This window comes from Protopterus annectens, chromosome 10.part0 (genome assembly GCF_019279795.1).
Source record: "Protopterus annectens isolate FY-2018-M chromosome 10.part0, PAN1.0, whole genome shotgun sequence".
NCBI lineage: Eukaryota > Metazoa > Chordata > Ceratodontiformes > Protopteridae > Protopterus > Protopterus annectens.
This window is the reverse complement of record NC_056744.1, coordinates 1,770,388,183-1,770,411,486: the sequence shown is the minus strand read 5'-3', so window position 1 is coordinate 1,770,411,486 and position 23,304 is coordinate 1,770,388,183. Positions and strand designations below refer to the sequence as shown.

At 42.1% G+C, this 23,304-nt stretch overlaps 1 protein-coding gene across 1 annotated transcript in view; it reads right to left on the bottom strand.

Moving 5' to 3' along the window:
- Nucleotides 1-23,304, bottom strand: part of LOC122814485 — a 288,085-nt gene that overhangs the window by 141,383 nt on the left and 123,398 nt on the right. Inside the window, 1 exon segment of the mRNA XM_044087060.1 lies at nucleotides 19,429-19,527. Within this exon segment, the coding sequence (XP_043942995.1) occupies nucleotides 19,429-19,527 (99 nt within the window).

Sequence of the window (23,304 nt, the reverse complement as noted above, 5' to 3'; positions counted from 1 at the left end):
CTCTTCTATCATAGCTCTCCTACTTACCTGAGTCTGTTCTATGTCTGTCAGCTCTTCTATCATAGCTCTCCTACTTACCTGAGTCTGTTCTATGTCTGTCAGCTCTTCTATCATAGCTCTCCTACTTACCTGAGTCTGTTCTATGTCTGTCAGCTCTTCTATCATAGCTCTCCTACTTACCTGAGTCTGTTCTATGTCTGTCAGCTCTTCTATCATAGCTCTCCTACTTACCTGAGTCTGTTCTATGTCTGTCAGCTCTTCTATCATAGCTCTCCTACTTACCTGAGTCTGTTCTATGTCTGTCAGCTCTTCTATCATAGCTCTCCTACTTACCTGAGTCTGTTCTATGTCTGTCAGCTCTTCTATCATAGCTCTCCTACTTACCTGAGTCTGTTCTATGTCTGTCAGCTCTTCTATCATAGCTCTCCTACTTACCTGAGTCTGTTCTATGTCTGTCAGCTCTTCTATCATAGCTCTCCTACTTACCTGAGTCTGTTCTATGTCTGTCAGCTCTTCTATCATAGCTCTCCTACTTACCTGAGTCTGTTCTATGTCTGTCAGCTCTTCTATCATAGCTCTCCTACTTACCTGAGTCTGTTCTATGTCTGTCAGCTCTTCTATCATAGCTCTCCTACTTACCTGAGTCTGTTCTATGTCTGTCAGCTCTTCTATCATAGCTCTCCTACTTACCTGAGTCTGTTCTATGTCTGTCAGCTCTTCTATCATAGCTCTCCTACTTACCTGAGTCTGTTCTATGTCTGTCAGCTCTTCTATCATAGCTCTCCTACTTACCTGAGTCTGTTCTATGTCTGTCAGCTCTTCTATCATAGCTCTCCTACTTACCTGAGTCTGTTCTATGTCTGTCAGCTCTTCTATCATAGCTCTCCTACTTACCTGAGTCTGTTCTATGTCTGTCAGCTCTTCTATCATAGCTCTCCTACTTACCTGAGTCTGTTCTATGTCTGTCAGCTCTTCTATCATAGCTCTCCTACTTACCTGAGTCTGTTCTATGTCTGTCAGCTCTTCTATCATAGCTCTCCTACTTACCTGAGTCTGTTCTATGTCTGTCAGCTCTTCTATCATAGCTCTCCTACTTACCTGAGTCTGTTCTATGTCTGTCAGCTCTTCTATCATAGCTCTCCTACTTACCTGAGTCTGTTCTATGTCTGTCAGCTCTTCTATCATAGCTCTCCTACTTACCTGAGTCTGTTCTATGTCTGTCAGCTCTTCTATCATAGCTCTCCTACTTACCTGAGTCTGTTCTATGTCTGTCAGCTCTTCTATCATAGCTCTCCTACTTACCTGAGTCTGTTCTATGTCTGTCAGCTCTTCTATCATAGCTCTCCTACTTACCTGAGTCTGTTCTATGTCTGTCAGCTCTTCTATCATAGCTCTCCTACTTACCTGAGTCTGTTCTATGTCTGTCAGCTCTTCTATCATAGCTCTCCTACTTACCTGAGTCTGTTCTATGTCTGTCAGCTCTTCTATCATAGCTCTCCTACTTACCTGAGTCTGTTCTATGTCTGTCAGCTCTTCTATCATAGCTCTCCTACTTACCTGAGTCTGTTCTATGTCTGTCAGCTCTTCTATCATAGCTCTCCTACTTACCTGAGTCTGTTCTATGTCTGTCAGCTCTTCTATCATAGCTCTCCTACTTACCTGAGTCTGTTCTATGTCTGTCAGCTCTTCTATCATAGCTCTCCTACTTACCTGAGTCTGTTCTATGTCTGTCAGCTCTTCTATCATAGCTCTCCTACTTACCTGAGTCTGTTCTATGTCTGTCAGCTCTTCTATCATAGCTCTCCTACTTACCTGAGTCTGTTCTATGTCTGTCAGCTCTTCTATCATAGCTCTCCTACTTACCTGAGTCTGTTCTATGTCTGTCAGCTCTTCTATCATAGCTCTCCTACTTACCTGAGTCTGTTCTATGTCTGTCAGCTCTTCTATCATAGCTCTCCTACTTACCTGAGTCTGTTCTATGTCTGTCAGCTCTTCTATCATAGCTCTCCTACTTACCTGAGTCTGTTCTATGTCTGTCAGCTCTTCTATCATAGCTCTCCTACTTACCTGAGTCTGTTCTATGTCTGTCAGCTCTTCTATCATAGCTCTCCTACTTACCTGAGTCTGTTCTATGTCTGTCAGCTCTTCTATCATAGCTCTCCTACTTACCTGAGTCTGTTCTATGTCTGTCAGCTCTTCTATCATAGCTCTCCTACTTACCTGAGTCTGTTCTATGTCTGTCAGCTCTTCTATCATAGCTCTCCTACTTACCTGAGTCTGTTCTATGTCTGTCAGCTCTTCTATCATAGCTCTCCTACTTACCTGAGTCTGTTCTATGTCTGTCAGCTCTTCTATCATAGCTCTCCTACTTACCTGAGTCTGTTCTATGTCTGTCAGCTCTTCTATCATAGCTCTCCTACTTACCTGAGTCTGTTCTATGTCTGTCAGCTCTTCTATCATAGCTCTCCTACTTACCTGAGTCTGTTCTATGTCTGTCAGCTCTTCTATCATAGCTCTCCTACTTACCTGAGTCTGTTCTATGTCTGTCAGCTCTTCTATCATAGCTCTCCTACTTACCTGAGTCTGTTCTATGTCTGTCAGCTCTTCTATCATAGCTCTCCTACTTACCTGAGTCTGTTCTATGTCTGTCAGCTCTTCTATCATAGCTCTCCTACTTACCTGAGTCTGTTCTATGTCTGTCAGCTCTTCTATCATAGCTCTCCTACTTACCTGAGTCTGTTCTATGTCTGTCAGCTCTTCTATCATAGCTCTCCTACTTACCTGAGTCTGTTCTATGTCTGTCAGCTCTTCTATCATAGCTCTCCTACTTACCTGAGTCTGTTCTATGTCTGTCAGCTCTTCTATCATAGCTCTCCTACTTACCTGAGTCTGTTCTATGTCTGTCAGCTCTTCTATCATAGCTCTCCTACTTACCTGAGTCTGTTCTATGTCTGTCAGCTCTTCTATCATAGCTCTCCTACTTACCTGAGTCTGTTCTATGTCTGTCAGCTCTTCTATCATAGCTCTCCTACTTACCTGAGTCTGTTCTATGTCTGTCAGCTCTTCTATCATAGCTCTCCTACTTACCTGAGTCTGTTCTATGTCTGTCAGCTCTTCTATCATAGCTCTCCTACTTACCTGAGTCTGTTCTATGTCTGTCAGCTCTTCTATCATAGCTCTCCTACTTACCTGAGTCTGTTCTATGTCTGTCAGCTCTTCTATCATAGCTCTCCTACTTACCTGAGTCTGTTCTATGTCTGTCAGCTCTTCTATCATAGCTCTCCTACTTACCTGAGTCTGTTCTATGTCTGTCAGCTCTTCTATCATAGCTCTCCTACTTACCTGAGTCTGTTCTATGTCTGTCAGCTCTTCTATCATAGCTCTCCTACTTACCTGAGTCTGTTCTATGTCTGTCAGCTCTTCTATCATAGCTCTCCTACTTACCTGAGTCTGTTCTATGTCTGTCAGCTCTTCTATCATAGCTCTCCTACTTACCTGAGTCTGTTCTATGTCTGTCAGCTCTTCTATCATAGCTCTCCTACTTACCTGAGTCTGTTCTATGTCTGTCAGCTCTTCTATCATAGCTCTCCTACTTACCTGAGTCTGTTCTATGTCTGTCAGCTCTTCTATCATAGCTCTCCTACTTACCTGAGTCTGTTCTATGTCTGTCAGCTCTTCTATCATAGCTCTCCTACTTACCTGAGTCTGTTCTATGTCTGTCAGCTCTTCTATCATAGCTCTCCTACTTACCTGAGTCTGTTCTATGTCTGTCAGCTCTTCTATCATAGCTCTCCTACTTACCTGAGTCTGTTCTATGTCTGTCAGCTCTTCTATCATAGCTCTCCTACTTACCTGAGTCTGTTCTATGTCTGTCAGCTCTTCTATCATAGCTCTCCTACTTACCTGAGTCTGTTCTATGTCTGTCAGCTCTTCTATCATAGCTCTCCTACTTACCTGAGTCTGTTCTATGTCTGTCAGCTCTTCTATCATAGCTCTCCTACTTACCTGAGTCTGTTCTATGTCTGTCAGCTCTTCTATCATAGCTCTCCTACTTACCTGAGTCTGTTCTATGTCTGTCAGCTCTTCTATCATAGCTCTCCTACTTACCTGAGTCTGTTCTATGTCTGTCAGCTCTTCTATCATAGCTCTCCTACTTACCTGAGTCTGTTCTATGTCTGTCAGCTCTTCTATCATAGCTCTCCTACTTACCTGAGTCTGTTCTATGTCTGTCAGCTCTTCTATCATAGCTCTCCTACTTACCTGAGTCTGTTCTATGTCTGTCAGCTCTTCTATCATAGCTCTCCTACTTACCTGAGTCTGTTCTATGTCTGTCAGCTCTTCTATCATAGCTCTCCTACTTACCTGAGTCTGTTCTATGTCTGTCAGCTCTTCTATCATAGCTCTCCTACTTACCTGAGTCTGTTCTATGTCTGTCAGCTCTTCTATCATAGCTCTCCTACTTACCTGAGTCTGTTCTATGTCTGTCAGCTCTTCTATCATAGCTCTCCTACTTACCTGAGTCTGTTCTATGTCTGTCAGCTCTTCTATCATAGCTCTCCTACTTACCTGAGTCTGTTCTATGTCTGTCAGCTCTTCTATCATAGCTCTCCTACTTACCTGAGTCTGTTCTATGTCTGTCAGCTCTTCTATCATAGCTCTCCTACTTACCTGAGTCTGTTCTATGTCTGTCAGCTCTTCTATCATAGCTCTCCTACTTACCTGAGTCTGTTCTATGTCTGTCAGCTCTTCTATCATAGCTCTCCTACTTACCTGAGTCTGTTCTATGTCTGTCAGCTCTTCTATCATAGCTCTCCTACTTACCTGAGTCTGTTCTATGTCTGTCAGCTCTTCTATCATAGCTCTCCTACTTACCTGAGTCTGTTCTATGTCTGTCAGCTCTTCTATCATAGCTCTCCTACTTACCTGAGTCTGTTCTATGTCTGTCAGCTCTTCTATCATAGCTCTCCTACTTACCTGAGTCTGTTCTATGTCTGTCAGCTCTTCTATCATAGCTCTCCTACTTACCTGAGTCTGTTCTATGTCTGTCAGCTCTTCTATCATAGCTCTCCTACTTACCTGAGTCTGTTCTATGTCTGTCAGCTCTTCTATCATAGCTCTCCTACTTACCTGAGTCTGTTCTATGTCTGTCAGCTCTTCTATCATAGCTCTCCTACTTACCTGAGTCTGTTCTATGTCTGTCAGCTCTTCTATCATAGCTCTCCTACTTACCTGAGTCTGTTCTATGTCTGTCAGCTCTTCTATCATAGCTCTCCTACTTACCTGAGTCTGTTCTATGTCTGTCAGCTCTTCTATCATAGCTCTCCTACTTACCTGAGTCTGTTCTATGTCTGTCAGCTCTTCTATCATAGCTCTCCTACTTACCTGAGTCTGTTCTATGTCTGTCAGCTCTTCTATCATAGCTCTCCTACTTACCTGAGTCTGTTCTATGTCTGTCAGCTCTTCTATCATAGCTCTCCTACTTACCTGAGTCTGTTCTATGTCTGTCAGCTCTTCTATCATAGCTCTCCTACTTACCTGAGTCTGTTCTATGTCTGTCAGCTCTTCTATCATAGCTCTCCTACTTACCTGAGTCTGTTCTATGTCTGTCAGCTCTTCTATCATAGCTCTCCTACTTACCTGAGTCTGTTCTATGTCTGTCAGCTCTTCTATCATAGCTCTCCTACTTACCTGAGTCTGTTCTATGTCTGTCAGCTCTTCTATCATAGCTCTCCTACTTACCTGAGTCTGTTCTATGTCTGTCAGCTCTTCTATCATAGCTCTCCTACTTACCTGAGTCTGTTCTATGTCTGTCAGCTCTTCTATCATAGCTCTCCTACTTACCTGAGTCTGTTCTATGTCTGTCAGCTCTTCTATCATAGCTCTCCTACTTACCTGAGTCTGTTCTATGTCTGTCAGCTCTTCTATCATAGCTCTCCTACTTACCTGAGTCTGTTCTATGTCTGTCAGCTCTTCTATCATAGCTCTCCTACTTACCTGAGTCTGTTCTATGTCTGTCAGCTCTTCTATCATAGCTCTCCTACTTACCTGAGTCTGTTCTATGTCTGTCAGCTCTTCTATCATAGCTCTCCTACTTACCTGAGTCTGTTCTATGTCTGTCAGCTCTTCTATCATAGCTCTCCTACTTACCTGAGTCTGTTCTATGTCTGTCAGCTCTTCTATCATAGCTCTCCTACTTACCTGAGTCTGTTCTATGTCTGTCAGCTCTTCTATCATAGCTCTCCTACTTACCTGAGTCTGTTCTATGTCTGTCAGCTCTTCTATCATAGCTCTCCTACTTACCTGAGTCTGTTCTATGTCTGTCAGCTCTTCTATCATAGCTCTCCTACTTACCTGAGTCTGTTCTATGTCTGTCAGCTCTTCTATCATAGCTCTCCTACTTACCTGAGTCTGTTCTATGTCTGTCAGCTCTTCTATCATAGCTCTCCTACTTACCTGAGTCTGTTCTATGTCTGTCAGCTCTTCTATCATAGCTCTCCTACTTACCTGAGTCTGTTCTATGTCTGTCAGCTCTTCTATCATAGCTCTCCTACTTACCTGAGTCTGTTCTATGTCTGTCAGCTCTTCTATCATAGCTCTCCTACTTACCTGAGTCTGTTCTATGTCTGTCAGCTCTTCTATCATAGCTCTCCTACTTACCTGAGTCTGTTCTATGTCTGTCAGCTCTTCTATCATAGCTCTCCTACTTACCTGAGTCTGTTCTATGTCTGTCAGCTCTTCTATCATAGCTCTCCTACTTACCTGAGTCTGTTCTATGTCTGTCAGCTCTTCTATCATAGCTCTCCTACTTACCTGAGTCTGTTCTATGTCTGTCAGCTCTTCTATCATAGCTCTCCTACTTACCTGAGTCTGTTCTATGTCTGTCAGCTCTTCTATCATAGCTCTCCTACTTACCTGAGTCTGTTCTATGTCTGTCAGCTCTTCTATCATAGCTCTCCTACTTACCTGAGTCTGTTCTATGTCTGTCAGCTCTTCTATCATAGCTCTCCTACTTACCTGAGTCTGTTCTATGTCTGTCAGCTCTTCTATCATAGCTCTCCTACTTACCTGAGTCTGTTCTATGTCTGTCAGCTCTTCTATCATAGCTCTCCTACTTACCTGAGTCTGTTCTATGTCTGTCAGCTCTTCTATCATAGCTCTCCTACTTACCTGAGTCTGTTCTATGTCTGTCAGCTCTTCTATCATAGCTCTCCTACTTACCTGAGTCTGTTCTATGTCTGTCAGCTCTTCTATCATAGCTCTCCTACTTACCTGAGTCTGTTCTATGTCTGTCAGCTCTTCTATCATAGCTCTCCTACTTACCTGAGTCTGTTCTATGTCTGTCAGCTCTTCTATCATAGCTCTCCTACTTACCTGAGTCTGTTCTATGTCTGTCAGCTCTTCTATCATAGCTCTCCTACTTACCTGAGTCTGTTCTATGTCTGTCAGCTCTTCTATCATAGCTCTCCTACTTACCTGAGTCTGTTCTATGTCTGTCAGCTCTTCTATCATAGCTCTCCTACTTACCTGAGTCTGTTCTATGTCTGTCAGCTCTTCTATCATAGCTCTCCTACTTACCTGAGTCTGTTCTATGTCTGTCAGCTCTTCTATCATAGCTCTCCTACTTACCTGAGTCTGTTCTATGTCTGTCAGCTCTTCTATCATAGCTCTCCTACTTACCTGAGTCTGTTCTATGTCTGTCAGCTCTTCTATCATAGCTCTCCTACTTACCTGAGTCTGTTCTATGTCTGTCAGCTCTTCTATCATAGCTCTCCTACTTACCTGAGTCTGTTCTATGTCTGTCAGCTCTTCTATCATAGCTCTCCTACTTACCTGAGTCTGTTCTATGTCTGTCAGCTCTTCTATCATAGCTCTCCTACTTACCTGAGTCTGTTCTATGTCTGTCAGCTCTTCTATCATAGCTCTCCTACTTACCTGAGTCTGTTCTATGTCTGTCAGCTCTTCTATCATAGCTCTCCTACTTACCTGAGTCTGTTCTATGTCTGTCAGCTCTTCTATCATAGCTCTCCTACTTACCTGAGTCTGTTCTATGTCTGTCAGCTCTTCTATCATAGCTCTCCTACTTACCTGAGTCTGTTCTATGTCTGTCAGCTCTTCTATCATAGCTCTCCTACTTACCTGAGTCTGTTCTATGTCTGTCAGCTCTTCTATCATAGCTCTCCTACTTACCTGAGTCTGTTCTATGTCTGTCAGCTCTTCTATCATAGCTCTCCTACTTACCTGAGTCTGTTCTATGTCTGTCAGCTCTTCTATCATAGCTCTCCTACTTACCTGAGTCTGTTCTATGTCTGTCAGCTCTTCTATCATAGCTCTCCTACTTACCTGAGTCTGTTCTATGTCTGTCAGCTCTTCTATCATAGCTCTCCTACTTACCTGAGTCTGTTCTATGTCTGTCAGCTCTTCTATCATAGCTCTCCTACTTACCTGAGTCTGTTCTATGTCTGTCAGCTCTTCTATCATAGCTCTCCTACTTACCTGAGTCTGTTCTATGTCTGTCAGCTCTTCTATCATAGCTCTCCTACTTACCTGAGTCTGTTCTATGTCTGTCAGCTCTTCTATCATAGCTCTCCTACTTACCTGAGTCTGTTCTATGTCTGTCAGCTCTTCTATCATAGCTCTCCTACTTACCTGAGTCTGTTCTATGTCTGTCAGCTCTTCTATCATAGCTCTCCTACTTACCTGAGTCTGTTCTATGTCTGTCAGCTCTTCTATCATAGCTCTCCTACTTACCTGAGTCTGTTCTATGTCTGTCAGCTCTTCTATCATAGCTCTCCTACTTACCTGAGTCTGTTCTATGTCTGTCAGCTCTTCTATCATAGCTCTCCTACTTACCTGAGTCTGTTCTATGTCTGTCAGCTCTTCTATCATAGCTCTCCTACTTACCTGAGTCTGTTCTATGTCTGTCAGCTCTTCTATCATAGCTCTCCTACTTACCTGAGTCTGTTCTATGTCTGTCAGCTCTTCTATCATAGCTCTCCTACTTACCTGAGTCTGTTCTATGTCTGTCAGCTCTTCTATCATAGCTCTCCTACTTACCTGAGTCTGTTCTATGTCTGTCAGCTCTTCTATCATAGCTCTCCTACTTACCTGAGTCTGTTCTATGTCTGTCAGCTCTTCTATCATAGCTCTCCTACTTACCTGAGTCTGTTCTATGTCTGTCAGCTCTTCTATCATAGCTCTCCTACTTACCTGAGTCTGTTCTATGTCTGTCAGCTCTTCTATCATAGCTCTCCTACTTACCTGAGTCTGTTCTATGTCTGTCAGCTCTTCTATCATAGCTCTCCTACTTACCTGAGTCTGTTCTATGTCTGTCAGCTCTTCTATCATAGCTCTCCTACTTACCTGAGTCTGTTCTATGTCTGTCAGCTCTTCTATCATAGCTCTCCTACTTACCTGAGTCTGTTCTATGTCTGTCAGCTCTTCTATCATAGCTCTCCTACTTACCTGAGTCTGTTCTATGTCTGTCAGCTCTTCTATCATAGCTCTCCTACTTACCTGAGTCTGTTCTATGTCTGTCAGCTCTTCTATCATAGCTCTCCTACTTACCTGAGTCTGTTCTATGTCTGTCAGCTCTTCTATCATAGCTCTCCTACTTACCTGAGTCTGTTCTATGTCTGTCAGCTCTTCTATCATAGCTCTCCTACTTACCTGAGTCTGTTCTATGTCTGTCAGCTCTTCTATCATAGCTCTCCTACTTACCTGAGTCTGTTCTATGTCTGTCAGCTCTTCTATCATAGCTCTCCTACTTACCTGAGTCTGTTCTATGTCTGTCAGCTCTTCTATCATAGCTCTCCTACTTACCTGAGTCTGTTCTATGTCTGTCAGCTCTTCTATCATAGCTCTCCTACTTACCTGAGTCTGTTCTATGTCTGTCAGCTCTTCTATCATAGCTCTCCTACTTACCTGAGTCTGTTCTATGTCTGTCAGCTCTTCTATCATAGCTCTCCTACTTACCTGAGTCTGTTCTATGTCTGTCAGCTCTTCTATCATAGCTCTCCTACTTACCTGAGTCTGTTCTATGTCTGTCAGCTCTTCTATCATAGCTCTCCTACTTACCTGAGTCTGTTCTATGTCTGTCAGCTCTTCTATCATAGCTCTCCTACTTACCTGAGTCTGTTCTATGTCTGTCAGCTCTTCTATCATAGCTCTCCTACTTACCTGAGTCTGTTCTATGTCTGTCAGCTCTTCTATCATAGCTCTCCTACTTACCTGAGTCTGTTCTATGTCTGTCAGCTCTTCTATCATAGCTCTCCTACTTACCTGAGTCTGTTCTATGTCTGTCAGCTCTTCTATCATAGCTCTCCTACTTACCTGAGTCTGTTCTATGTCTGTCAGCTCTTCTATCATAGCTCTCCTACTTACCTGAGTCTGTTCTATGTCTGTCAGCTCTTCTATCATAGCTCTCCTACTTACCTGAGTCTGTTCTATGTCTGTCAGCTCTTCTATCATAGCTCTCCTACTTACCTGAGTCTGTTCTATGTCTGTCAGCTCTTCTATCATAGCTCTCCTACTTACCTGAGTCTGTTCTATGTCTGTCAGCTCTTCTATCATAGCTCTCCTACTTACCTGAGTCTGTTCTATGTCTGTCAGCTCTTCTATCATAGCTCTCCTACTTACCTGAGTCTGTTCTATGTCTGTCAGCTCTTCTATCATAGCTCTCCTACTTACCTGAGTCTGTTCTATGTCTGTGCTCTTCTTTCATAGCTCTCCTACTTACCTGAGTCTGTTCTATGTCTGTCAGCTCTTCTATCATAGCTCTCCTACTTACCTGAGTCTGTTCTATGTCTGTCAGCTCTTCTATCATAGCTCTCCTACTTACCTGAGTCTGTTCTATGTCTGTCAGCTCTTCTATCATAGCTCTCCTACTTACCTGAGTCTGTTCTATGTCTGTCAGCTCTTCTATCATAGCTCTCCTACTTACCTGAGTCTGTTCTATGTCTGTCAGCTCTTCTATCATAGCTCTCCTACTTACCTGAGTCTGTTCTATGTCTGTCAGCTCTTCTATCATAGCTCTCCTACTTACCTGAGTCTGTTCTATGTCTGTCAGCTCTTCTATCATAGCTCTCCTACTTACCTGAGTCTGTTCTATGTCTGTCAGCTCTTCTATCATAGCTCTCCTACTTACCTGAGTCTGTTCTATGTCTGTCAGCTCTTCTATCATAGCTCTCCTACTTACCTGAGTCTGTTCTATGTCTGTCAGCTCTTCTATCATAGCTCTCCTACTTACCTGAGTCTGTTCTATGTCTGTCAGCTCTTCTATCATAGCTCTCCTACTTACCTGAGTCTGTTCTATGTCTGTCAGCTCTTCTATCATAGCTCTCCTACTTACCTGAGTCTGTTCTATGTCTGTCAGCTCTTCTATCATAGCTCTCCTACTTACCTGAGTCTGTTCTATGTCTGTCAGCTCTTCTATCATAGCTCTCCTACTTACCTGAGTCTGTTCTATGTCTGTCAGCTCTTCTATCATAGCTCTCCTACTTACCTGAGTCTGTTCTATGTCTGTCAGCTCTTCTATCATAGCTCTCCTACTTACCTGAGTCTGTTCTATGTCTGTCAGCTCTTCTATCATAGCTCTCCTACTTACCTGAGTCTGTTCTATGTCTGTCAGCTCTTCTATCATAGCTCTCCTACTTACCTGAGTCTGTTCTATGTCTGTCAGCTCTTCTATCATAGCTCTCCTACTTACCTGAGTCTGTTCTATGTCTGTCAGCTCTTCTATCATAGCTCTCCTACTTACCTGAGTCTGTTCTATGTCTGTCAGCTCTTCTATCATAGCTCTCCTACTTACCTGAGTCTGTTCTATGTCTGTCAGCTCTTCTATCATAGCTCTCCTACTTACCTGAGTCTGTTCTATGTCTGTCAGCTCTTCTATCATAGCTCTCCTACTTACCTGAGTCTGTTCTATGTCTGTCAGCTCTTCTATCATAGCTCTCCTACTTACCTGAGTCTGTTCTATGTCTGTCAGCTCTTCTATCATAGCTCTCCTACTTACCTGAGTCTGTTCTATGTCTGTCAGCTCTTCTATCATAGCTCTCCTACTTACCTGAGTCTGTTCTATGTCTGTCAGCTCTTCTATCATAGCTCTCCTACTTACCTGAGTCTGTTCTATGTCTGTCAGCTCTTCTATCATAGCTCTCCTACTTACCTGAGTCTGTTCTATGTCTGTCAGCTCTTCTATCATAGCTCTCCTACTTACCTGAGTCTGTTCTATGTCTGTCAGCTCTTCTATCATAGCTCTCCTACTTACCTGAGTCTGTTCTATGTCTGTCAGCTCTTCTATCATAGCTCTCCTACTTACCTGAGTCTGTTCTATGTCTGTCAGCTCTTCTATCATAGCTCTCCTACTTACCTGAGTCTGTTCTATGTCTGTCAGCTCTTCTATCATAGCTCTCCTACTTACCTGAGTCTGTTCTATGTCTGTCAGCTCTTCTATCATAGCTCTCCTACTTACCTGAGTCTGTTCTATGTCTGTCAGCTCTTCTATCATAGCTCTCCTACTTACCTGAGTCTGTTCTATGTCTGTCAGCTCTTCTATCATAGCTCTCCTACTTACCTGAGTCTGTTCTATGTCTGTCAGCTCTTCTATCATAGCTCTCCTACTTACCTGAGTCTGTTCTATGTCTGTCAGCTCTTCTATCATAGCTCTCCTACTTACCTGAGTCTGTTCTATGTCTGTCAGCTCTTCTATCATAGCTCTCCTACTTACCTGAGTCTGTTCTATGTCTGTCAGCTCTTCTATCATAGCTCTCCTACTTACCTGAGTCTGTTCTATGTCTGTCAGCTCTTCTATCATAGCTCTCCTACTTACCTGAGTCTGTTCTATGTCTGTCAGCTCTTCTATCATAGCTCTCCTACTTACCTGAGTCTGTTCTATGTCTGTCAGCTCTTCTATCATAGCTCTCCTACTTACCTGAGTCTGTTCTATGTCTGTCAGCTCTTCTATCATAGCTCTCCTACTTACCTGAGTCTGTTCTATGTCTGTCAGCTCTTCTATCATAGCTCTCCTACTTACCTGAGTCTGTTCTATGTCTGTCAGCTCTTCTATCATAGCTCTCCTACTTACCTGAGTCTGTTCTATGTCTGTCAGCTCTTCTATCATAGCTCTCCTACTTACCTGAGTCTGTTCTATGTCTGTCAGCTCTTCTATCATAGCTCTCCTACTTACCTGAGTCTGTTCTATGTCTGTCAGCTCTTCTATCATAGCTCTCCTACTTACCTGAGTCTGTTCTATGTCTGTCAGCTCTTCTATCATAGCTCTCCTACTTACCTGAGTCTGTTCTATGTCTGTCAGCTCTTCTATCATAGCTCTCCTACTTACCTGAGTCTGTTCTATGTCTGTCAGCTCTTCTATCATAGCTCTCCTACTTACCTGAGTCTGTTCTATGTCTGTCAGCTCTTCTATCATAGCTCTCCTACTTACCTGAGTCTGTTCTATGTCTGTCAGCTCTTCTATCATAGCTCTCCTACTTACCTGAGTCTGTTCTATGTCTGTCAGCTCTTCTATCATAGCTCTCCTACTTACCTGAGTCTGTTCTACCTGAGTCTGTTCTATGTCTGTCAGCTCTTCTATCATAGCTCTCCTACTTACCTGAGTCTGTTCTATGTCTGTCAGCTCTTCTATCATAGCTCTCCTACTTACCTGAGTCTGTTCTATGTCTGTCAGCTCTTCTATCATAGCTCTCCTACTTACCTGAGTCTGTTCTATGTCTGTCAGCTCTTCTATCATAGCTCTCCTACTTACCTGAGTCTGTTCTATGTCTGTCAGCTCTTCTATCATAGCTCTCCTACTTACCTGAGTCTGTTCTATGTCTGTCAGCTCTTCTATCATAGCTCTCCTACTTACCTGAGTCTGTTCTATGTCTGTCAGCTCTTCTATCATAGCTCTCCTACTTACCTGAGTCTGTTCTATGTCTGTCAGCTCTTCTATCATAGCTCTCCTACTTACCTGAGTCTGTTCTATGTCTGTCAGCTCTTCTATCATAGCTCTCCTACTTACCTGAGTCTGTTCTATGTCTGTCAGCTCTTCTATCATAGCTCTCCTACTTACCTGAGTCTGTTCTATGTCTGTCAGCTCTTCTATCATAGCTCTCCTACTTACCTGAGTCTGTTCTATGTCTGTCAGCTCTTCTATCATAGCTCTCCTACTTACCTGAGTCTGTTCTATGTCTGTCAGCTCTTCTATCATAGCTCTCCTACTTACCTGAGTCTGTTCTATGTCTGTCAGCTCTTCTATCATAGCTCTCCTACTTACCTGAGTCTGTTCTATGTCTGTCAGCTCTTCTATCATAGCTCTCCTACTTACCTGAGTCTGTTCTATGTCTGTCAGCTCTTCTATCATAGCTCTCCTACTTACCTGAGTCTGTTCTATGTCTGTCAGCTCTTCTATCATAGCTCTCCTACTTACCTGAGTCTGTTCTATGTCTGTCAGCTCTTCTATCATAGCTCTCCTACTTACCTGAGTCTGTTCTATGTCTGTCAGCTCTTCTATCATAGCTCTCCTACTTACCTGAGTCTGTTCTATGTCTGTCAGCTCTTCTATCATAGCTCTCCTACTTACCTGAGTCTGTTCTATGTCTGTCAGCTCTTCTATCATAGCTCTCCTACTTACCTGAGTCTGTTCTATGTCTGTCAGCTCTTCTATCATAGCTCTCCTACTTACCTGAGTCTGTTCTATGTCTGTCAGCTCTTCTATCATAGCTCTCCTACTTACCTGAGTCTGTTCTATGTCTGTCAGCTCTTCTATCATAGCTCTCCTACTTACCTGAGTCTGTTCTATGTCTGTCAGCTCTTCTATCATAGCTCTCCTACTTACCTGAGTCTGTTCTATGTCTGTCAGCTCTTCTATCATAGCTCTCCTACTTACCTGAGTCTGTTCTATGTCTGTCAGCTCTTCTATCATAGCTCTCCTACTTACCTGAGTCTGTTCTATGTCTGTCAGCTCTTCTATCATAGCTCTCCTACTTACCTGAGTCTGTTCTATGTCTGTCAGCTCTTCTATCATAGCTCTCCTACTTACCTGAGTCTGTTCTATGTCTGTCAGCTCTTCTATCATAGCTCTCCTACTTACCTGAGTCTGTTCTATGTCTGTCAGCTCTTCTATCATAGCTCTCCTACTTACCTGAGTCTGTTCTATGTCTGTCAGCTCTTCTATCATAGCTCTCCTACTTACCTGAGTCTGTTCTATGTCTGTCAGCTCTTCTATCATAGCTCTCCTACTTACCTGAGTCTGTTCTATGTCTGTCAGCTCTTCTATCATAGCTCTCCTACTTACCTGAGTCTGTTCTATGTCTGTCAGCTCTTCTATCATAGCTCTCCTACTTACCTGAGTCTGTTCTATGTCTGTCAGCTCTTCTATCATAGCTCTCCTACTTACCTGAGTCTGTTCTATGTCTGTCAGCTCTTCTATCATAGCTCTCCTACTTACCTGAGTCTGTTCTATGTCTGTCAGCTCTTCTATCATAGCTCTCCTACTTACCTGAGTCTGTTCTATGTCTGTCAGCTCTTCTATCATAGCTCTCCTACTTACCTGAGTCTGTTCTATGTCTGTCAGCTCTTCTATCATAGCTCTCCTACTTACCTGAGTCTGTTCTATGTCTGTCAGCTCTTCTATCATAGCTCTCCTACTTACCTGAGTCTGTTCTATGTCTGTCAGCTCTTCTATCATAGCTCTCCTACTTACCTGAGTCTGTTCTATGTCTGTCAGCTCTTCTATCATAGCTCTCCTACTTACCTGAGTCTGTTCTATGTCTGTCAGCTCTTCTATCATAGCTCTCCTACTTACCTGAGTCTGTTCTATGTCTGTCAGCTCTTCTATCATAGCTCTCCTACTTACCTGAGTCTGTTCTATGTCTGTCAGCTCTTCTATCATAGCTCTCCTACTTACCTGAGTCTGTTCTATGTCTGTCAGCTCTTCTATCATAGCTCTCCTACTTACCTGAGTCTGTTCTATGTCTGTCAGCTCTTCTATCATAGCTCTCCTACTTACCTGAGTCTGTTCTATGTCTGTCAGCTCTTCTATCATAGCTCTCCTACTTACCTGAGTCTGTTCTATGTCTGTCAGCTCTTCTATCATAGCTCTCCTACTTACCTGAGTCTGTTCTATGTCTGTCAGCTCTTCTATCATAGCTCTCCTACTTACCTGAGTCTGTTCTATGTCTGTCAGCTCTTCTATCATAGCTCTCCTACTTACCTGAGTCTGTTCTATGTCTGTCAGCTCTTCTATCATAGCTCTCCTACTTACCTGAGTCTGTTCTATGTCTGTCAGCTCTTCTATCATAGCTCTCCTACTTACCTGAGTCTGTTCTATGTCTGTCAGCTCTTCTATCATAGCTCTCCTACTTACCTGAGTCTGTTCTATGTCTGTCAGCTCTTCTATCATAGCTCTCCTACTTACCTGAGTCTGTTCTATGTCTGTCAGCTCTTCTATCATAGCTCTCCTACTTACCTGAGTCTGTTCTATGTCTGTCAGCTCTTCTATCATAGCTCTCCTACTTACCTGAGTCTGTTCTATGTCTGTCAGCTCTTCTATCATAGCTCTCCTACTTACCTGAGTCTGTTCTATGTCTGTCAGCTCTTCTATCATAGCTCTCCTACTTACCTGAGTCTGTTCTATGTCTGTCAGCTCTTCTATCATAGCTCTCCTACTTACCTGAGTCTGTTCTATGTCTGTCAGCTCTTCTATCATAGCTCTCCTACTTACCTGAGTCTGTTCTATGTCTGTCAGCTCTTCTATCATAGCTCTCCTACTTACCTGAGTCTGTTCTATGTCTGTCAGCTCTTCTATCATAGCTCTCCTACTTACCTGAGTCTGTTCTATGTCTGTCAGCTCTTCTATCATAGCTCTCCTACTTACCTGAGTCTGTTCTATGTCTGTCAGCTCTTCTATCATAGCTCTCCTACTTACCTGAGTCTGTTCTATGTCTGTCAGCTCTTCTATCATAGCTCTCCTACTTACCTGAGTCTGTTCTATGTCTGTCAGCTCTTCTATCATAGCTCTCCTACTTACCTGAGTCTGTTCTATGTCTGTCAGCTCTTCTATCATAGCTCTCCTACTTACCTGAGTCTGTTCTATGTCTGTCAGCTCTTCTATCATAGCTCTCCTACTTACCTGAGTCTGTTCTATGTCTGTCAGCTCTTCTATCATAGCTCTCCTACTTACCTGAGTCTGTTCTATGTCTGTCAGCTCTTCTATCATAGCTCTCCTACTTACCTGAGTCTGTTCTATGTCTGTCAGCTCTTCTATCATAGCTCTCCTACTTACCTGAGTCTGTTCTATGTCTGTCAGCTCTTCTATCATAGCTCTCCTACTTACCTGAGTCTGTTCTATGTCTGTCAGCTCTTCTATCATAGCTCTCCTACTTACCTGAGTCTGTTCTATGTCTGTCAGCTCTTCTATCATAGCTCTCCTACTTACCTGAGTCTGTTCTATGTCTGTCAGCTCTTCTATCATAGCTCTCCTACTTACCTGAGTCTGTTCTATGTCTGTCAGCTCTTCTATCATAGCTCTCCTACTTACCTGAGTCTGTTCTATGTCTGTCAGCTCTTCTATCATAGCTCTCCTACTTACCTGAGTCTGTTCTATGTCTGTCAGCTCTTCTATCATAGCTCTCCTACTTACCTGAGTCTGTTCTATGTCTGTCAGCTCTTCTATCATAGCTCTCCTACTTACCTGAGTCTGTTCTATGTCTGTCAGCTCTTCTATCATAGCTCTCCTACTTACCTGAGTCTGTTCTATGTCTGTCAGCTCTTCTATCATAGCTCTCCTACTTACCTGAGTCTGTTCTATGTCTGTCAGCTCTTCTATCATAGCTCTCCTACTTACCTGAGTCTGTTCTATGTCTGTCAGCTCTTCTATCATAGCTCTCCTACTTACCTGAGTCTGTTCTATGTCTGTCAGCTCTTCTATCATAGCTCTCCTACTTACCTGAGTCTGTTCTATGTCTGTCAGCTCTTCTATCATAGCTCTCCTACTTACCTGAGTCTGTTCTATGTCTGTCAGCTCTTCTATCATAGCTCTCCTACTTACCTGAGTCTGTTCTATGTCTGTCAGCTCTTCTATCATAGCTCTCCTACTTACCTGAGTCTGTTCTATGTCTGTCAGCTCTTCTATCATAGCTCTCCTACTTACCTGAGTCTGTTCTATGTCTGTCAGCTCTTCTATCATAGCTCTCCTACTTACCTGAGTCTGTTCTATGTCTGTCAGCTCTTCTATCATAGCTCTCCTACTTACCTGAGTCTGTTCTATGTCTGTCAGCTCTTCTATCATAGCTCTCCTACTTACCTGAGTCTGTTCTATGTCTGTCAGCTCTTCTATCATAGCTCTCCTACTTACCTGAGTCTGTTCTATGTCTGTCAGCTCTTCTATCATAGCTCTCCTACTTACCTGAGTCTGTTCTATGTCTGTCAGCTCTTCTATCATAGCTCTCCTACTTACCTGAGTCTGTTCTATGTCTGTCAGCTCTTCTATCATAGCTCTCCTACTTACCTGAGTCTGTTCTATGTCTGTCAGCTCTTCTATCATAGCTCTCCTACTTACCTGAGTCTGTTCTATGTCTGTCAGCTCTTCTATCATAGCTCTCCTACTTACCTGAGTCTGTTCTATGTCTGTCAGCTCTTCTATCATAGCTCTCCTACTTACCTGAGTCTGTTCTATGTCTGTCAGCTCTTCTATCATAGCTCTCCTACTTACCTGAGTCTGTTCTATGTCTGTCAGCTCTTCTATCATAGCTCTCCTACTTACCTGAGTCTGTTCTATGTCTGTCAGCTCTTCTATCATAGCTCTCCTACTTACCTGAGTCTGTTCTATGTCTGTCAGCTCTTCTATCATAGCTCTCCTACTTACCTGAGTCTGTTCTATGTCTGTCAGCTCTTCTATCATAGCTCTCCTACTTACCTGAGTCTGTTCTATGTCTGTCAGCTCTTCTATCATAGCTCTCCTACTTACCTGAGTCTGTTCTATGTCTGTCAGCTCTTCTATCATAGCTCTCCTACTTATTATCTTTGCAATTGTTTTTGTTTTGTTTTAAACATTCCTGTATCTTCCTAAATATTTACCTTTTCCCAGTTTTCTCCATTCCATTCCTGCACTCCCCCAAATACTTCCGTAATTATTTTTCCAATCTATTCCTCAGTTTCCAATAAGTGTCTTGGGATTCTCCAATGTCTATCCATCTTATCTTCCTGCCTTAACTGCAAATCCACTGCTAATAATGCATGATCTGAAAGTGTCAAAAGTTTGCAATAAATTATTTTGACAGTCTCCAAAATTTCCATGTTCACATACACTCTGTTTTCATTCATCTTTCATATTTATGTGAGTAGTGGATGTATCTGCCATGAAACTTTCTCTTCACCCTCTCTTCCAAATGCTAAACTATCCCACAGTGTCTATATATGATCACAAGAACTTACCTTCCATTAATTCTTCTGTTTTTCTGTCCACTGTTCTCTGTTACTCCATTCTGTACTATATCGCAATCAGATTTTTGCGGTTGTGAATTTTGCATACTTCTGTAGAAAGGAGTAAAACAAAGTACAAAAATTCAACTCCAATTTAGGAATCCGCTGAAAATGAAACAACCTGGTCAACCACAGAATAAGGGTGACAATAAGGCAAAGACCACGAACAGTTGTAAAAAGGAAGCTGTTTAATCCAAACAAGCACACCGACTGAGCGCTTTCACCAGATATACTGGTTTCATCAGAGTCATACAAAATTCATACACCCAGCATGCTCCTTTAAATACTCATTAAAACCAATTAATCAATTGAAAATTTTTTGAATTTCTTAAAAAGACATTCATAATGACCATGTCCAAAATTATACACTTATTAAAAAACTGTATATTGGGATGTCATATGAATAAAAACCCAAACATAAAACATAAACAACACATTACAAACAATATGTTAAAAGGAAGCAGAAAGGAGGCCATGAAACATTACAAGGTGGTATTCACAGTGTTTACTGCTGTGGATTAAGTTTGCATTACCTTCGGGAAAAGAAACATTTCCGAAAACCCTCTTTCAGTTTTTGCTTGCATTACACATGCACGCTTGAATTGTCATGCCTGCTACCATTCTGATGAACAGATTATTTGCACTGAGTGGAAGGCATCCTTCAGCAAAGGCAGATAGAGAAACAAAGGATGGTTTTGGTTAACATTTTATTTTTAACAAATTGTAAACATATGAGCAGGTCCCACTGAAAAAGCACAATTGCATCATCAGACAGTAAGATGTTTTCCGAAGTGATAGTAATAGGTGTATGCAGGAACTGATTTTAACTGTATCTTTAATTTTTTGTAAGGTGTGGGCATTGTATCCCAAATGGGGACAGTTTCTTAGCACCTTAAGTGAAAATCTGTAGACATAAAGTAGGAAAGGTAGCAATCCTTGGCCTTGACAAATTTACATTGTAGAAGGTTACAGGGTGTTTTCTGTTAGTTGCTTTCCCTTTCCTGAGATTGCAGTGAGAAATGCAGCTATTGTAAAGTGTTTCAGCAATGTGGAGTTACAGGAGCAATGAGGTGTGTCATTCACAAGTACAACATTTCACCTGTACTCCTCTTCCGAGCTCATACCCACTGTGACAGACTAATGCTTAATTCTCAACAGACCCCTTTTTAGGTTAAGCAACCTGTTTTGCGCACACATACAGAATTATGTCAGTGTGGAAATCTGTAATACGTAAATACTCTCCATTCCAGCCCCCTACCACTAAGCACAACCTGTCCTGGAATGTCACTACTTTAGCTAATTTCTCTCATTACCTTAATACTTGTTTTGGGGGACAGTTACAATAGTGTTATTGTTAATTGCATTTCCCTTAGCTAACTTTTTATACCAGCATACATCCCTTTCTTGTCTTCTATTGCACCCTCCATCCTAAAGGGAGTACCATTTTTTTAACATGAGTGTAACGTTCCCCCTTTGTCTGTTCTCTTTCCACACAGAACCTCTCATAACCTGTAAACCCACTCAGTTCAGATATTTGTGGTCCTACAGCTTTAGGTGAGTGTCTTGTGAGGCTATAAATTGTGGCCCATCTCTCCTCACACAAAATGCTAACTCTTTTAATTCTGTTTCTCAGCTTATTTGTATGTACTACAATACTATCTTTGATTTTATATCATGCATAATTTATAGAGTTTCCATCATCACATTTCTACTTTACTCATCTTGTTGCCCTTCTATCATAATCCTTGATCTATATCTCTCCTTCAGTGTTTCCAATTCATCTGTTTTCTCTTTCTGCTTAGCATCTGCTTCCATATCTTTCTTTTCCCTTTCTCCTTCCTTCCCACTCACTCTTTATCTTGAACTACATACAACTTGTCCTTCCTTCTTTAGAGTTAAACTTATTCCTTCTAGGAATGTTCCCCACGTCTTTATAGCTATCTTTAATATGACAATGCTTTTGTATTTCTTAAGGTTGTTGCTTGTCTTACAGCCTCCGTATATGATTAATGTTCAACTGCCACCTGTATACATCCAATAGAAGCATTAGACTAATTATGATGTTTTTCTCTCATCTTCACCTCATAAAGTCCTGCCATTCTAAACCTAATGTGTGATTTAGCTTCCAACTGATTCACTGATTGCATGCTTCCTCCTCTATTTAAGTTTATGCTCCTCTGACTGTTACCCTGAACCAGCCTTTTTCTAGTGCAATAGTGATACTCCTACTTTCACTTTTTAAAGCATTTCAGAGAAAATGTTGGGGGACTTACTATATTTTCTTATTCTGTTAAATTGCGATTCCTAGTTTATTCAGGTGCCCACAAATTAAAATGCTTGTGGCCCTGCAGTCTCAAGTTATACCACTCAGAAGTTACCCTTCACTTTAACATACCATTTTATGGCCATCATTGCCATCTCCTTGTATATATTTGCTTCCCCCTCCTGAAAGGAATCAGTTGACCTTAAATAACTTATCAACCTACACCTTCTTATCTGTGTAGTCTTGCCCATAGCCTATGAACCATTTTCTGGTAGCACTGAATGCATGCACTCCCTATGTGTCTCCCCATCACATGCTTTAATTTCCATTACAGTTTGAAATATTTCCTCACAGCTAGCCAATTACTAGTCATATGAGAGTTTCACACGTCTCCCATGCCTAATCTCAGTTAATGACATGCTTTTTGTACATTCTACTTATAAACTAACCTTACCCGATGATGTCATCTCTAGCATTATATTTATACTGTCATATGATGCAAAGTGTTGGATTAATTTAAATGTCCTTTTATGTCCATATACTGATAAATATTTTTGCTATATTTTTGTTCCCACACTTAAGTACCTTCTGACTGACAAGCGTTTTGTCCAGAAAGACATCTATACTCTTAAGGTTCTGTTACGTATTCCTCCAACAGTCAAACTGAATAAGTTTCTCCAGTTCCCATGCTTTATAGGTCTGCAAGGGCACAGTCTGTTGGTCTTGTCCAGGCATGGTTGCCCTTTCTTTCCTCTGGTCACTCTGATATCCCCTCTGTTCAAGTACAAGTTTTGTCAGTGTTATTTATTTCTGTTAATGTAAGCCCATTTTATGTTATCCATTGTCTTTTGCGCTACCTTTCACTTATGCATGCCTGTCTTTATCATTCCATTCTTTGCTCTGTTCTCTTTCTTGCACTCTGAATCTCTCCTTTCTCCCTTAGCTTCTGCTGTTACTTGAAGAGTGGAAACAATTGTTTTCCTCCAGTACTTGCTCCACTGTTCTGCGCTTCTTCTCTTTCCTCTCCTGACTGGGTCACCCAGCCTTTTTCTACCTTTTCATTTACTGGTTTATGTAGTGTTCCCATGGCCTTCTCTGTGTGGTACATATTCTTGATGCTCTGTATGTGACTAGTCTTATGGCTGCCAGATATAACAATTCCCAGCAGATCAAAGTTTTATCCTGGGCAGAAATGCTTCTCTTTTTTCTTAGATGTCTAGTGAGAGAAATCCAGCTGTATACAAATTTTATTGTCCACAAATAAGGCATTCTTTCCCACTTTCCAGAACTCTGATAGCTTTCTTTCCCTTAACAAAAATGCCTGAAGACACATGATTATTGGTCTGGGTTTAACACCCATTCCTTGCCTTGGTTTCCAGACCATTCTGTAAGCATGTTTTGCCCTCATTTAGTCTATTATTATGCGTCTGTCCATTTATCAGAAGTGCTGTGCAACGCTCCTGCTGTTCTGACCCTCATATTTCTCCAAGACCCCAAACTAATTTTAGATTATTTCTGTGTGATCTGTCTTCTAAATCGTCCATCTTCATCTCCAACCTCTGCAT